Raw genomic sequence first — 15966 nt, forward strand, 5'->3', positions numbered from 1 at the left:
GAACGACTAGAGATGGGACGTTCATATTCACAGGATATGTGCATTAGTATGTTGTGCAGAAATGATAAGCATCTGAACCATGTCGGCCAGCGGCTTCAAGGTCAACATCGACACCACGGCGCAACACCACCTGCCTGTAAAATGCGATTGTGGCTCTCGTTGTCGCTATAAACCGAGGGTAATGGACCAGTGAGCCTTGAGCAGAAGTGCACGATGGTTCGCAAACGTATGCGTGAAGTGCACTGTTAAATCACTGAGTTAGAAAGACGGCGCATTATTGGCATGAGAGAATGCGATGCATCCTACCGGGAAATTGCTGCTCGTGTGGGACAAAGAATTTCGGTAGTGAAACGGCTGTATGCAGAATGACTCACGGAATGTCGTATAACACGACAAGATGGTTCAGGTCTTATCACCCAGACCACCCCCAAGAAGACTGACACCTAATTCGAATGGCATTGCTGGGCAGATCTACGTCCTCATTGGATCTGGCGTAAGAGTGGTACTGTGTAACACATCGTACACTATCACGGGTGTCAGTCCGTTCCGTTTATTGCGGCACGGGTTACGTGTGCACCGTCCACTTCTCCGCCTACCTTTAGAAACGTGCTAGATGGAAATGGTGTACAGAACGACATCGCTGGAGACAGGAACAGCATCGGACAATGTTTTCGGACGAGTCTAGACACCCTTTGTTTGAAAATGATGACCGCATTTTGGTTCGCCGTAGACAGGGGGAGCGCCATCACTGTGACTGCATTAGCACAAGACATATAGCGCCAACTCAACGCCTTATCGAATGGGATGCCATTGGATACAACTATTGGGTACAACCACAGATCACAGTTGGTGCGTGCCCAGGGCACTGTCACCAGTATGACCAATGTGAATGACATCCTCAGACCCCCAACCACACCCTGTCTGTAAAACACTCCAGACCCCATTTTTCAGTACGACAACGCACAACCACATGTTGCTGCAGGAACACTTGCCTTCTTGGTGTCACAGGATGTCAGAATGTTGCCAATGTCCGCCAGATCACCACACTTGTAGGCAATCGAAAATGTGAGGACCACTGTGGAACTATAGGTGCAACGCTGTGACCCAGTGCCAACCACCACAGATGACTATTGGAACCAGGTGTATGCAGCATGGATAGCTACACCACAGGACGCCATTCGCGCTTTATAAGCGTCGATGACTGAATGCAAAACATACTAATGTACAAGTCCTGTGAATATGAACGTCCTTTTTATGTTCGTTCAAGTTGTTCTGTGTTTTCTGAACGTGATTGAACCTTTGTGTAACGTTCTAAGATTAAACAAGGGAAGAAGAAAGGTAAACTGGAAAAAATCATATGCCAATACATATATGTTCTTGAAAAGCTTCGCAAAGAACCGTCAGGCTTAAGTGTTAATCTAACATTGATAGGTCTGTAATGTAAACCTGCATATTAGCACTCACTTTCAGGGATTTGAATCTGTCCACCAGAGACTATAGTAGAAGCTACTAAACGCACATTTTCACAAACATATAACGCCATAATTAAAGCAAAAGCTGGCTTATGCTAGAGAGTTGTTTGTATATTACTGTCTCCGACATGCTAACAGAAAAGGGTGTCGCCGACATGAAGGAGAACTTCACGGCGCTGATCGGCTCCCAGCTGCCGCTGCCCACGGAGGAACAGCGGACCCGAGCAGCTGAACAGCTGGAGCAATTCTACTTCGGGGACGAGGGCTACTCTACAGACGATATGCAAGCTGTTGTTGATGTAAGTCTGGTGTGCCAGTTGAGGTGAGCAAAATAGTTTTAAATCAAACGTTCAAGAAGTCGTTCACACAGGAGAATCGTACAAACATACCGTCATTTGACGATTGGACAGACTCCCGTATGGATGACGTTGTAATAAGCATCGCTGGTGCAGAGAAACAACTGAAAGATTTGAAAGAAAATCAATCATCAGCTCTCCATAGAATCCCATTTCGGTTTTAAAAAGAATTCTCTACGGCATTGACCCCTTGCCTAGCTTTCTTTTATCGTGAATCTCTCGCCCGGCACAAAGTCCCAAGCGACTCGAAAAAAGCGCAGTAACTCCAGTAACTAAGTAAGAAGGGTGAAAGAACGGACCTGCGAAATTACAGGCCAATATACCTAACTGCGGTTTGCTGCGGAATCACTGAAAATATACTCAGTTAGAATATAATAAACTTTCTTGAGACTGAGAAGCTTATGTCCAGGAATCAGCATGGCTTTAGAAAACATCGCTCGAGCGAGATTCAGCTTGTCCTTTTCTCACCATTATACACTGCGAACTGCGGATGAAGGGCAACAGGCAGATTTGAGGAAAGGACTTCCCTCGGTGACCCTTTGCAGGCTATTAACGAAGTGTATGGAAGTTCACAGACATACGAGTGGTTGGAAAATTTCTTAACTAATAGAACCCACTATGTCGTCCTTAACGGCGAGTATTCATCAGAGAGAAGGGTACCGTCAGCAGTGCCTTGTAAAGTGTGATAGGACTGCTGTTGTTGTCTATATACATAATGATTTGGTGGACAGAGGGGCCAGCTATCTGCGGTTGTTTGCTGCTGATGCTGTTGTGTCCGGTAAGGTGTCGAAGTTGAGTGACTGTAGGAGGGTACAAGATGACTTAGACAAAATTTCTAGTTGATGAGATGAATGGCAGCTAGATCTAAATATAGAAAATTGAAGTAATTGTGGCAGAGTAGGAAAAACAAACCTGTACTGATTGGATACAGCGTTAATAGTGTCCTGCTTGACACAGTCAGCTCATTTAAATATATGGGCGTAAAGTTACAAATCTATATGAAATGGAACGAGAATGGAAGGACTGTGGTAGGCAAGGCGAACAAAGTGCAAAGACTAGAAGCAAATTTCTAGTTCAAATAGATTTATGCTGTGTTTTAAACGTGGAAAATACTCTTATTTCTCGTACTTGGCTCCCGTTTAGGTAAATGTAAGTTGTGCATCTCTTTTCCAGTGAGTGTGATTCTGGGAGATCAGCAGAGTATCCATCTGCAACTGCCGTAACCTCTTCCTCGGATGGTACAATGATACAATCCTTCGACAATAGTGTCGTTAAAGGCGAAAATAATCAATAATTCCCCAAAGATCGCAAAATAAATAGGTCGTGTCCTTGAACCGTTTTGGGAAACGACAGAAAATCTAAATATGGAAGATAGGATTGAGATTTGAAGCCCTTCTCCTCCCGAATGGAAATCCAGTCACTTAAGGACTGCGTCTAAGTTGTGTTCTTCCAATAGTTTTGTTGTACGACGGTTCAAATGTCAAACGTTGTATTTGCTTACAGGGGGAAATAATCAGTTCTCTGAAGAACTACTCTGTATGTGTTGATGCGCTTGAATAGTGTCTCCAGATATTTATACAAAGTAACTTTTTATTTGCAGCTGCTTTCCGACCTGTACTTCATACAACCAGCGGACTCCTTCGCTAGGGACGTGGCGAACTCCAGCAACATACCTGTTCACTTCTATTACTTCAGCTACAACGGAACGGGCTCTATAGAATACGGTAAGTGTTCCCTACGACGCACTGCTTTTCACCTGCATCTACATCTACAAGTCGCCTGATGGTGGGTGGCGGGAAGTACTTCTGGTATCTCTCTTTGATTACCCCCTTTGTCTGTTCCATTCCTGAATGGCGCGTGACTGCCCATAAATCCCCGTATTATTAGCTCTAATTTTTCGAATTTTCGCATTGTAATCATTTGGCGAGACATATGTTGGAGGAAGTCATATGCTTTGTGCCAGACCGAATTCTCACGCAATTTCAATAGCAAATCTCTCCATAAAGCGCTGTGCCTCTCTTGCATCGTCTGCGATTGGGGTTTGTTGAACACCTCCATAATGCTCGCGCACCGGCTAAACGATCCCATGACGAAACGCGTCGCTCTTCCTTGGATCTCCTCTACCACTTCTATTAATCCAACTCGGTAAGTGTGTCAGAATCATAACTTACACTCAAGAACCCGTGTTTTGTTAGCCTCTTATTTCGTGAATCAATTCCTGTGAATCTCAGCCTGACATCTCCTTATCCAACTGCTTGTTTTATGTGGTCATTCTACGGAAGGTCGTTCCAGATGGTTACTCCTAGACACTTTAATGTAGTCACTGTTGCTAGCAGTTTGTCATCAGTACTGCGATGGTACCCTAGTGAATTTCTTCTCCTACGTATGCTCGGTATGTTACATTTCTTTAGGTTCAGGTTCAACTCCCAGTCCTGGCACAATTCATCAATCACATGCAGATCCACCTGTCTTTCGATACAGGCTGCTGACGTTGCTACCTTGTTAAAGACAACCACAGCATCTGCCAACATATTCATGGAGCTTCCGATATTACCCACTAAATCATTTACATATACATTTTGAGAAAAGAAGTGAAACGCTCAGAAAGGGAGGAGGAAATTAAATGAAATTTCGCGGAAGGAAAACCTACGTGATGTTATTTCGTTGTTTACTAATAGAGTCAAATTTGAGTCATCTAGGCAGTATGAACCTACTTATCGGTAAGACGTTGCACCCCCTCTGGCTTGGATGCGATGGGTGTCATAAAGATATAGTATCCTCTCCTGAAGCAAGCTGCGTCACAAACGTTGTAACTGGTCCTCGATATCCTGGATTTTTGTATCGCGACAGAGCTGACACAGGAGCTGTTCCCACACATGTTCTATCGAGGATACATCTGAGAATCTTTCTGGTCACGAGAGTACCTCAACATTACGGTGTCATTTGATAGAGAAACGTGCCATGTATGAACGAGCATTGCCCTGTTGAAAAATGGGACCACGATATTGTCGCCTGAGACTTGAGAACGCAGGATGTCTGTGACGTACCGCTGAGCCATCACAGTTCCCTCAACCACTACCAGCCGTGTCACAAAGTCATACCCGATGACTCCCCAAACCGTGACGCCTGGAGTGACCCTGCAGAGGGTCTCTAAACCGTTGGAAAACTGGGTCCTTTCCCCAGGCACCACCGTACTCGCAAAGATGGTTATTGTGGTTTGTGCATACCTATAGTTTATATCCAAACACCGTGAACCCCATGGGCCCACATTCCACACTTCCCAGTCATGGCATCTCTCCAAACACAGCAGTGTGTTTTGTGTTGTTAACGGTAGTCTACGCATGGGACAATGACCTCATAGTCCGCGTTCTCTATACACCAACCAGCTGTTGGTGATAACCCAGAATGTTGCAGGAGGTTCATTGCTTCTTCTCGAATGGCGGTCACTGATGTGTAGAGGTTACGATGTGATTGGTTCACATTACGGGGAGCCTCCCTTGTGATGGCCAGACTTGTTGGTGCGGCGTCTTGACGATACTTCAGCCTGCCCTGACGTTCTCATGCAGTCCAACATCCGAATGTCTCACAAATCTATATACTGCACGACTGCATCAAACGGGCCGAAGGAGCCTCACTATGAGGCCCCTTCCACACTCTCTTGGGTGTTGATGCCGGTGCCTCATTCTCGTACGCAGCATCTCCCTGTCCTTCACAGTGATCATTCGACGTGTAAACGCTATTCAGGCCCCTTGTATACTGTGCCAGGTCTAGTAACAATACTTAAGACGAACAGCAGCCGGCCGCTGCGGCCGAGCGGCTCTAGGCGCTTCAGTCTGGAACCGCGCGAGCGCTATTGTCGTAGGTTCGAATCCTGCCTCGGACATAGATGTGTGTGATGTCCTTGGGTTAGTTATGTTTAAGTATTTCTAAGTTCTAGAGGACTCATGACCTCAGATGTTAAGTTCATGTGGTTCAAATGGCTCTGAGCACTATAGGACTTAACTTCTGAGGTCATCAGTCCCCTAGAACTTAGAGATACTTAAACCTAATTAACCTAAGAACATCAGACACACTCATTCCCGAGGCAGGTCTCGAACCTGCGACCGTAGCGGTCGCCTAAAACCGCTCGGCCATCTCTGCCGGCTAGGATGTTAAGTCCCATAGTGCTCAGAGCCATTTGAACCATTTTTTTGAACGAACAGCAACAGCATTAATGCACTCTGGTGATCGTTCTGCTTGTTTACATGTCTAACCATTTACATACCAGCCGACATTGCACGAAGTAACATTAACATGCGACCACGTCTTCAGGGTACTTCACTAGTCTGTGAGGCAGTGTATGCACTGACAGAAAAAAATAGCAGGTAAAACCTCTCCAATTAGGCTGCTCTATCAGCCCATCCTGTTGTCCCAGCCAATCATACCACACAACTTAATTTTTACTTGTCAGTTGCTCAGCCATATAGCAGTCGAAAGTAGCAGCTGTCTACCTGTCTCTGCAAAAACGATTTGGGAAGACTGTATTTAGTATTTCAGTGTTGGTGTAATGTTGTGTCAATGTCATCATAGAGAGCGAGCATCTAGCCAGCAATTATGCTTGGCGAAGTGGAGCAAAAACCGCTACCTACATGGTCATTCATTATTATGACATCGGAACGTAAGAGCATAGGATGGATCTTTATCAGAAGGTGTTAATCGTTTTTCGCATAACTGTCCGTATCACGCTATTGACTTTGCCAACCACTTGTCTGTCAGCAAGTATTCGGCCTCTTTCAATCTGCTACGCCTCATTTCCTGAATTCGCGGTAATTCTCTAATATAATTCAGCAAAGTCTTCCACGGCACAAACGTATATACTGTGGTCTCTAATTGTCAGCGGTGATAAGGAGAAACGCCTTCCTACTTTTTCAGGTTCTGGTTCATTACTGTTGATCAATGACATTGCAATAGTTTTGTCGTGACCTCCAGTGAATACAAAAGTTCGACCGTGTTAGCAATGTGTCTAGTTTGTTAGCTCACGGGTAAGTAGCTAACACAGTTTCCGAGGCAATTTTAGAACACTATCTCGAGACTGTTTGTCCCTGTCATCCATTCTAAAATCATGCCTCTAACAACGCATACTTGACAGACTGAAATATTCTCCTAACCGCTTCCCCATGAACGAAGACATTGTACGTTATAATGCTGACGCTCCCTTTAAGGCGTTCACATTTTGTTTTGTTATGCAGGCGACGACAGAACAAACCAATTATTAATTTGTGTTTTAATTTGACGCATATCTTTCTTCGTTATCTTATAGTTTGACTACTTATTTATCACTCGAAACATTATTGAGTTTTTCACGGCAAGTGACAGTCTACAACTACTGGTGTCCTCCCCGCCTAGGAGCGAGGTGGCACAGTGGTTAACATATTGGACTCGCATTTGGGAGGACGACGGTTCAATCTCGCGTCGGGCCAACCTGATTTAGGTTTTCCGTGATTTCCCTAAATCACTCTAGGCAAATGCCGCGATGGTTGCTGTGAAAGGGCAAGGCCGACTTCCTTCCTTGTCGTTCTCTTCCGCAAACAACCCAACACAACCCTATTGCATTCGATATTTAAGATTTCGCTGCAATTTATTTCTAGTCATAGTCAGATTTCTGCAGCGAGTATAAATAGCCGCGTTAGTACTACTCACAAGTGACGACCGTTGTGTAATCTTTTCCGGCACGCTTCTGTAACAATTACGCTGACTCACTATTGACTATACCCTTAGCCTAAAGTAGCTGCAAGTGTCACGCTTCAACCTGACGTAGTCTTCTTTGTCCTTACCAGTGTACCGGTCGCTGTTGCTACTGTAGGTCATGTCTGCCTTTGTAAACGTAACGAAATAGTTTTCCTAGCATAAAATTCACAATCTTTGGTATTCTCTTCCATGAAAAACCACTAATTTTCTATTTAGCTGTTCTCAATATGGTCTGCATCGGTAATCGAATCATTCTATTTAGTACTTCTCTGGCAATAAGAAACAACTACGTCGTGGCTCCATCGATTACCATTTGCATTCGTAACACATTTTTATTGGCAGACTGAACTATGTTGTTGAACAGCTAGCGTCAGCTAGAGAAACTGTTGCACATTCTGCCACAATTTTTTAACAGAAGTACTGAAAATGCCTATGCACCTGTGTATCACTTTTCACGAAAAATGTAGTTAGGCCTTGATAGGCTCAAACATTCTCAAATATAGCTGATGTAAAAATATTTTGCAGGTATGATGCATGCCGGGGAAACCTCGTATCTGTTTCCGAAACGCATACTGGGACCAGACACGGACCCTAACTCCAACGATGGGAAGGTTGCAAGTCAGCTGACAACACTGTGGACCAATTTTCCCAAATACGGGTAAGTCCTGTGAATAATAATTCTGATTACTTAGTTTTAGCTGGCAATAGCGGCCTGAATCACCAATCACTTGTTGAGAGAGTTAATCAGGCTGTAACAGCGCCAGACTAAGGCAAGGGGGCTCGTTCCCGTGAGGAACTCACTCGCCATAATACTGTAAGGTGTCAGGCAAATCCAACACCTTCCATGAAAACCCTGACATGATAAGCAAATCCAGTAGTATGTCACATAGCCCCGAATAAATCGTGACATTAAATTAACCAAAGTAATACGAGTAACGAATGAGCAAATGGAATACCACAGACTAACACAAGAATGCCTAAATGTATGTCATACCTTCCCACCGGGGGACAGACGCAGTTCCAAGGGAGAAACGAGAACAGAAGCCAAGAGCAGAACCGTGTTAAGCTGGAAGGCCCTACGATAAGGGACGGACACCCACGTTTCCAGCCAACCGCTAGGACCACCCCAGCCGCAAGTTTTAGCGTGAGACTTTTTCGCATCTATGTTATGTCAGGAACACCCCCAACCCATGTTAAAAGATAGAGCCCTCCTGAAGATCAGTATAGATCTTACGATAGCACTAAAAGGACCACACCAGCTGCAAGTTTTAGCGTGAGAATTTATCGTGTCTCTGTTACGTTGCAAACTTTAAAAACATTGCCCCACCATGAAAAGTATAACGTTTCTCATTGGATAAACAGAATTTTTGTACTCGGAGCTTAAGGTTAACATTGAGACCCTGATTGGTCAGATGAAAACACAGCCAGATAGTTTTTTTAAACTAACTTCGGTAAATTGTAGTAAGGAGAAGTTAGGAGGGGTTGCTTCCGAGACGGCGCCGTGAGCGGAGCTGTGCTGCCCACCGTCCCCTGACGAAGACCGACAAGGTAATGAACGCACGCGATGCCGCATAACAGCGCATAAAGATTCACTCAGAACTGCTGAAGTCTCGTCTGTTACACCCCCTTTTTGCGCAATACTAGTCTCGATGGTCAATTAAAGCTCATGGTGTTCACATTTGCCACTTGAAGTAAAAATCTGAAAGGCGATGAGTTTTCTGTTATATAGTTATTGAGAAGCCACATCAGCCACTGTAATTTATGACAAGTTATATAAGTAATTAAAGATAATTGAGGGTCACTACAGACCAATATGATAGTTTGCTCTTTTGTGAAACTTAATTTAAACCTAGATTATAGATGCAATATGGCATAGGTCATCCTTCGATCTATTGTAGAACTTGGAAACCCATTCAGGGAATATTCGTTCACATTTTTGTTGAATTAAGTTGGTTTTTACCTTCCTGTATTAAAACAGTTCCTTTTATCAATAGTGCAATTTATAAACAATTTTATTCTAATTTCCAATGGTAAACTTAACTGCTTTTTCAACGTTATTTTACCAGCTAACTAAAAATAGGAAAGCCTTGAACCCCTACAACTAAATGTAGTTAGTATTAAGATTCTTTTACAGGGAGTGCAGTGGAGTTGACGCTGAAATCATTAAGTATTTGGTTATATCATCGCTAGGCTCACTGAACTGTTCTGAACCTTACATGTCATGTGTGGTGTCTCCTTACCAGTAACAGCTCCCAGGTTCAAACTAGTCAATTCCCTAAAGAAAAACACGCTCAGAGCGTCGTTGCGCGAAAGTGGTAGGGAGACACGATATAGAACAAACAGACACCACGCAGAATGTTAGAATATGATTTGCTGGAACAGCAGTGTACCTCGGCACCCACTGCCAACCTGTCAGTCAGTGATCAGTTAGTTATCGAAACACGGAACACTTCGATACAAAGCGTACATGATACACTGAGGTGACGAAAGGCATGAGACATCTCCTAACATCGTGTCAGATCTACCCGGCGTAGTGCAGCAACTCAACGTGGTATGGACTCAATACATTGATAAATCATTGGAGCTCCCAAGCAGAAATATTGAGCCATGCTGCCTCTACCGCCACCCTTAACTGAGAAAGTGTTGCCAGGTCAGGATTTTGTGCACAAACTGACTTCTCGATTACGGCCCACAAGCTGTGATACCCGGCTTTGCTCATGGAGTTGATATGAGACTGTTTAGTAGTTGGAATAAATGGATAAACTTTAAAGCATAAGAGTTAAACAAATATTATACCATACTCTAACTATTTACAATACTTGTTAAAGTATAAGAGGTAAAAAGTTGCTATTGGTAACATATTCCGAGTATTTACGGTACTTCTTTACAAACAACATTTTTCCATTTTGTTATCCAAGGTATACATGTACAAATTTTTCGAATTTCCTACTCGACGGCAAGCTACGTATAGTTGACCGTGATAGGAGCAGGAGTCTTTGAGGTTGTTACCGCAGTATTTTAAAGTTTGTTCCTGAGCTTTGCTAAATCTAAAACTGCAAGCTAATTTGGTGGGAAATTGCAGGCTTTTAAAATGGAATGGCCGGTCAGTAGAGATCAGTAGAATTCCGGGGATAAATAGTGTGTGTGCTTTGTGCTTTCCAGTCATGAGTTCGGCTTCGATAATTTAATTAGATAGCCGGCCGGTGTGTCAGGAACCGCGTGACCGCAACGGTCGCAGGTTCGAATCCTGCCTTGGGCATGGATGTGTGTGATGTCCTTAGGTTAGTTAGGTATAAGTAGTTTTAAGTTCTAGGGGACTGATGACCACAGATGTTAAGTCCCATAGTGCTCAGAGCCATTTGAACCATTTTGTTATTCGATAGCTGTTTGCCGATCATCTTTGTTCCGTTACATAGTTTGGAGATTTCTGAGTATTGTGATCTAAAATACAACTTGAAGTCGAAGTCACTGTGATGGCACTACTGCTAGTTGTAAAGAGTTTAGAAATTTTGTAGGGAAGTTCACACTTACATCAATGTTTACCATCGTGTTGATCGATATGTATATTCTCTCTTCATCAGGAATCTTCTCGTGAATATTAGAGCTGATATAGTCCACAATATTAATGTTAGCTGCCAAAATTGGCCTTTCAAGTAGCCAGTCTGGATTGATATAATTGTGAACAACGTTTGGATGAGTTTCATCGATGAGTTCGTTTTCAGAAGTGTTGCAGACATCCCTGTTAGTTTAATGAGGACTGTCGTCTGGTCCATAGGATATGTGCTTTCGAATATTTGTGAGATTGTTGAGTATAATGACCTGTTGTTTCATCCTTTAATGGTACATCTCTCATTTTTTTTTAGTCGCAGTTTTTGTATGTGTGGCCAAAGACGCGATCTTTTTAAACGTCTATTGATCTTTTCTGCTGGGGATAACTGGAAGTGTTTCTAGAAAACTTCCTGTGACTATGAGTAGAGCTTCTCCGATCACTTCAGGTTCCTCACAAAACTTGTAATGTTCTGCCCATGGCTTCGAGTGATTTGTTATGAGCCATTGTGCATTTGTCTCAGAAAATAACTTAAGCATGCTTTAGACGTTCACCCCGTCCAGATGCTCTTGATATTTTACATACCGTAATTGTTATTCGGCTATATTCAACGGTAGTTGTTGGGTCGAATGGGCAGTTGGTCCTCCTTCCATAAGTGTAGCTACAGTGTCGGATGATGGCAGTGCAAGTGCGATGTTGTTTAGCACGTATTTCCTCCGGCAATAGATTTATTAGAAAAATTTTCCTGGTTCCACCTGGTGCGTCCAAGTAAATAATTCCGCCATTGTTGTCGTCGATCCGCGTCGTGATAACGTTGATAACGTCCTTTTCGATTTTCGTTGAGGAGTGCTATGTTGTGACCGATGTATTAAAATAGTTCGTTGATGTTGTAGCTTTTCTCCTTTGTAATTTGGAAGTTTAGCACACTGATAGCATGTTTTCATGGTGCTTGAATCTCAAGTCGTACTAAGGTTTGATCTTTTATTACTAAACATTTATCTTCTATTCGAATCAGAGACGTTTTGGTCAAGTGACCATGGATTAACAATATACGAAGTTTAAGGAAAGTTCCTTCGCATCGAATACTGAACTGTTACATAGTTCGAGTGTTGTCCTATACACAAGCGTCTGTTATACACTTTGGAATAGTCACCAAGTGCGAAAGCCTGTGCAGTAAAAGTACCACGTTTAAGGTACGACTGCAAATACACAGTACACTGAACGCTCTAATAAATCGTCGATTTTTACACCACTTGACTAATGTAATATATCTAATAGAGACATGTGACTGCGACACATTCTGCAACTAAAAAATTTACGTACTCAATTATGGGATCTTCCTTATACATGACGTAACGTTAATCGGCGACTAGACTCCCGAAAATGAATAGTCATTACCACCGTTTTTTGGTTTTCCATGATACTGTTATTTTGTAGAAAGGTTTGTCTCCTGCAGCATTGCCATGGGGTAAATTAGCGTCCTGTAGATGTGGCGTGAATGTACTCACTGAGTTATGCTTTTCGCACATGTTTCGTGGGTGGCAATAGAACAAAGTTCTAGCTAGATCAAATCATGTCTGCTTTCCTGATGAAATAAACACATCCTAGTGGACGTCTGTGTACGTGCTACATTGCATCAGTCCCATACCGCTTTCAAGAAGGCTTTTGCGTACTATTATCAGTGACACTGATATTTCGCTGTGTTTATAAGAGAAGACCGTAGTTTTGTGGAGCTTTCACTTCGAATGAGTAACATCGAATATGGATTATAGAAGCTTGGCCTTTCTTGGCCTAGTCTCCTGAACGTACAACCTATAGTCCAAAATCATTAACAAGGTCTATAAGGTCTATAAAATCTTCCTGGCAGATTAAAACTGTGTTCCGAAACGAGACTCGAACTCGGGACCTTTGTCTTTCACGGGCAAGTGCTCTACCATCTGAACTACCCAAGCACGACTCAAGGCACCTCCTCACAGCTTTACTTCTGCAAGTACTTTGTCTCCTACTTTACAGAAGCTCTCCTGCGAACCTTGCAGAACTAGCACTCCTGAAAGAGAGGATGATAGGGCACTTGACCTTGAAAGGCAAAGGTCCCGAGTTCGAGTCTCTGTCCGGTACACAGTTTTCATCTGCCAGGAATTTTCATATCAGCGCACACTCCGCTGCAAAGTGAAAATCTCATTTTGAAGGTCTATAGATTCCAAAAAGACAAACATTACACCACCTACTGTCTTCAGACTCAACTGCCTCTATAGTTTCCACTGACGCACCCTCACTGTTCATCCTTCCCTTATTCTCACAGGGTCTACTGGGTTCCATTTTCGGACAACCAGTTGTCTTCCAAGTGCAATGCATATCCATCACACAGCCGATAATCTGCCTGAGGAACTTTTGTATGGCTATAAACAGACAGTAACTGATCAACTTGAAAAATTACTCAAAAATCCAAAGAAATCATTAAATTAAAAACAAAAGAAAAGTAATAAAGTAAATATGGTACACATTTCCTCAAATTTTTTAGAACTCAGTTTTTATTATTTATTCCTGATTTGTGACAAAATGCAATTGTTCTTCATTATATTTTGCCACACACTAAAAATATTGGTTCAGCTCGCGCACACATACAAACAAAGTGCAATGTTGAAGTTATCAGAGAGCAGCGTAGTTGTAGGTTATACTTCACGCGGCTGCACATGTTATATCACAGAACTGTCATTCGTTTTCCAGGGATCCGGCTCCATCTGGAAGTCCAGTGGTATGGGAAAAGTTGACGGCGAATGCATCTAACTATCTGGATATGAAACTGGAATTTGTGACTCGTCATGATTTTCTTAAGGAACGGATGGATTTCTGGAGAGAAATATTGTCTTCCTAATTAGTTATATAGTGTGATATTCTTTGCCATGTACAACTCAGTGATAATTAAACGTTGTGATCTGTTAGGTTTATAAAACAATAAATTATTAGAATTTAAGTCTCATTTCCATTTACAGCTCCAGTTCACAGGTTGTCTTTCAAAATCCTGCTTTATATGATAGATGCACTACTACTCTCAATGAAGGCCAAAAACATTTTTCGAAGTTTTTATATACTTACCAGTCTAACATATGCACCCGCCATACAAAAACCACAGTGCTCATCTATGTAATTTCATTCTCGTAATTATTTAAAAAAAATCAGTAGTTCCCTTACAAAAATGTGAAGTTATATTGCCAACTGGTTCTGCTCCAAGAACTTACACGTCACACTTCGCATCTCGAGAATCACCGAGACATCTTTCTGAAAAACTTAAACAAAGAGATACTCAAATTGTCATATGCAGGGCGATCCAAAGGTGTAGAATCACCTTGTAAAACAAAACAGATGGATAAACAGAATCTAGTATGTGCTGGGTGAAGGAGAAATCCTGTGATACTCTGCTACCAACTAATTGGTTAATTGGGAGCACGCCACCTTGGACGCACCTCATAATTTTCAGTTGAAAAAGGCGTCATTTGACACATCAGACAGACAGAAATCAGCACTAGGAAACAGTTGTGCCCTTCATCTGAGCATAGCTTTATCAATTCTCGACTTACTTAGCATGCAAATGCTGGTGACAACACATAACAGCTACACAGTGCATATGTCAGAGAGAACAGACCACTCGAGATCACGGGTAAGCTGGCCAGTGCAGAAGGGTATGTCCAAATGGAGTCTGAAAGGAACATGGGTGTTCCCTTGTTAAGGCAGATGATGATAAGTTGATTGAGATGGTTAGCCAAGAGGCCACCTCTCAGACAGGTTGTGGCAGAACCCACAGGGGATGGTGTGTGTTAAAGTCATTGAGCGACAGAAAAGGGGTGAGGTAGCTACCCAACAAGCCGGAGGAAGTCTGCCCTGGTAACACTGAATAACAGAGGGATGTAAACGGTACAAAGGGAAAAGGTAAAGTGAGGAAGGAAAACGCAAACTGCAACAGGTTGGAGCTGGGTAGTCAGGGAGGTGGGTTGACTATGAACGACATCCCAGATGAGCAGCATGAGTACCCCCATGAGATGGAATGCTATCCTTGGGGAGAAGGTCAAAGTGGACTGGGAAGAAACGCAAGAGCTCAAAGCTGTCGTGAGGACGCAATTTTGTTTCCTAGAGGCAGAGTACAAGGAGATATTGCAATTCTAAGAGCAGCTGCAAGTCTTCTTTGTTCGGTCTAAGGCCTCTACCGTTCCATTGAGGGCAGTCATGACGAGGAAAAAATGAAGGAGTGTCATTACGGCGCCTGAAGAGTTCCAGCCTTCAAAGGCGCGCTGCTACAGGGTACAGAGGCTGGAGGATCTTGCTCCATGAAGTCTACAGAGACGTCGGCATTCTCTTGTCAGCCAGTGGAGTCAAGGACAGAAAAACGGTTGGTGGTGCGCTGGCGATACGGAGATCGGCCAGGGGAGGGTATCGCGTGGCGACACCGACGAAGAGGATATCTGAGTCTGCAAAGGAGAAGACTGTTTTCGTTTGTTTGACTTCTTGGACCAATTCCGGTTGGCAGAGGAAGACTCAGATATTTGTTGGGTGGAGGGACGTAGGAAGTGTTCGTTGGAGTATTCCTTCTATCCTTCCCGACCTGCCAGTTGTATACAGATGAGTTCGCCCCGTGTGACACAAGTTTGGTGACTTGTTGCACAGCTGGAGGAGAAGACGGGCGCAATCACGGTGGCAAATTTGAGGTCACATGTTGGGGTAGCCACGTCCTTGGTGGAGCGAGATGTAGCAAGAACAGTACTGTAGGTGCCAGATGGTAGAATGCATGTTTTTTGACTGACCAATATCTTGTGAGTGACTGGGTAAGGCACTTTTTCCTTCACCCAAATCTCCTGGACAGTCCGCTCAT

The 15966-nt window shown here is 43.3% G+C and overlaps 1 protein-coding gene across 1 annotated transcript; it reads left to right on the plus strand.

Moving 5' to 3' along the window:
- Positions 1 to 1598: 1598 nt before the first annotated feature.
- On the plus strand, positions 1599 to 14082 carry LOC126282069 (bile salt-activated lipase-like). The gene is made up of 4 exons (XM_049981514.1): positions 1599 to 1771; positions 3429 to 3552; positions 8081 to 8213; positions 13830 to 14082. The coding sequence occupies exons 1-4, from the start codon at positions 1601 to 1603 to the stop codon at positions 13975 to 13977; spliced, it is 576 nt and encodes a 191-aa protein (XP_049837471.1). The 5' UTR covers positions 1599 to 1600; the 3' UTR covers positions 13978 to 14082.
- The last annotated feature ends 1884 nt before the right edge of the window (positions 14083 to 15966 follow it).

The sequence above is a fragment of the Schistocerca gregaria genome, chromosome 7 (assembly GCF_023897955.1).
Source record: "Schistocerca gregaria isolate iqSchGreg1 chromosome 7, iqSchGreg1.2, whole genome shotgun sequence".
Classification (NCBI taxonomy): Eukaryota; Metazoa; Arthropoda; class Insecta; order Orthoptera; family Acrididae; genus Schistocerca; species Schistocerca gregaria.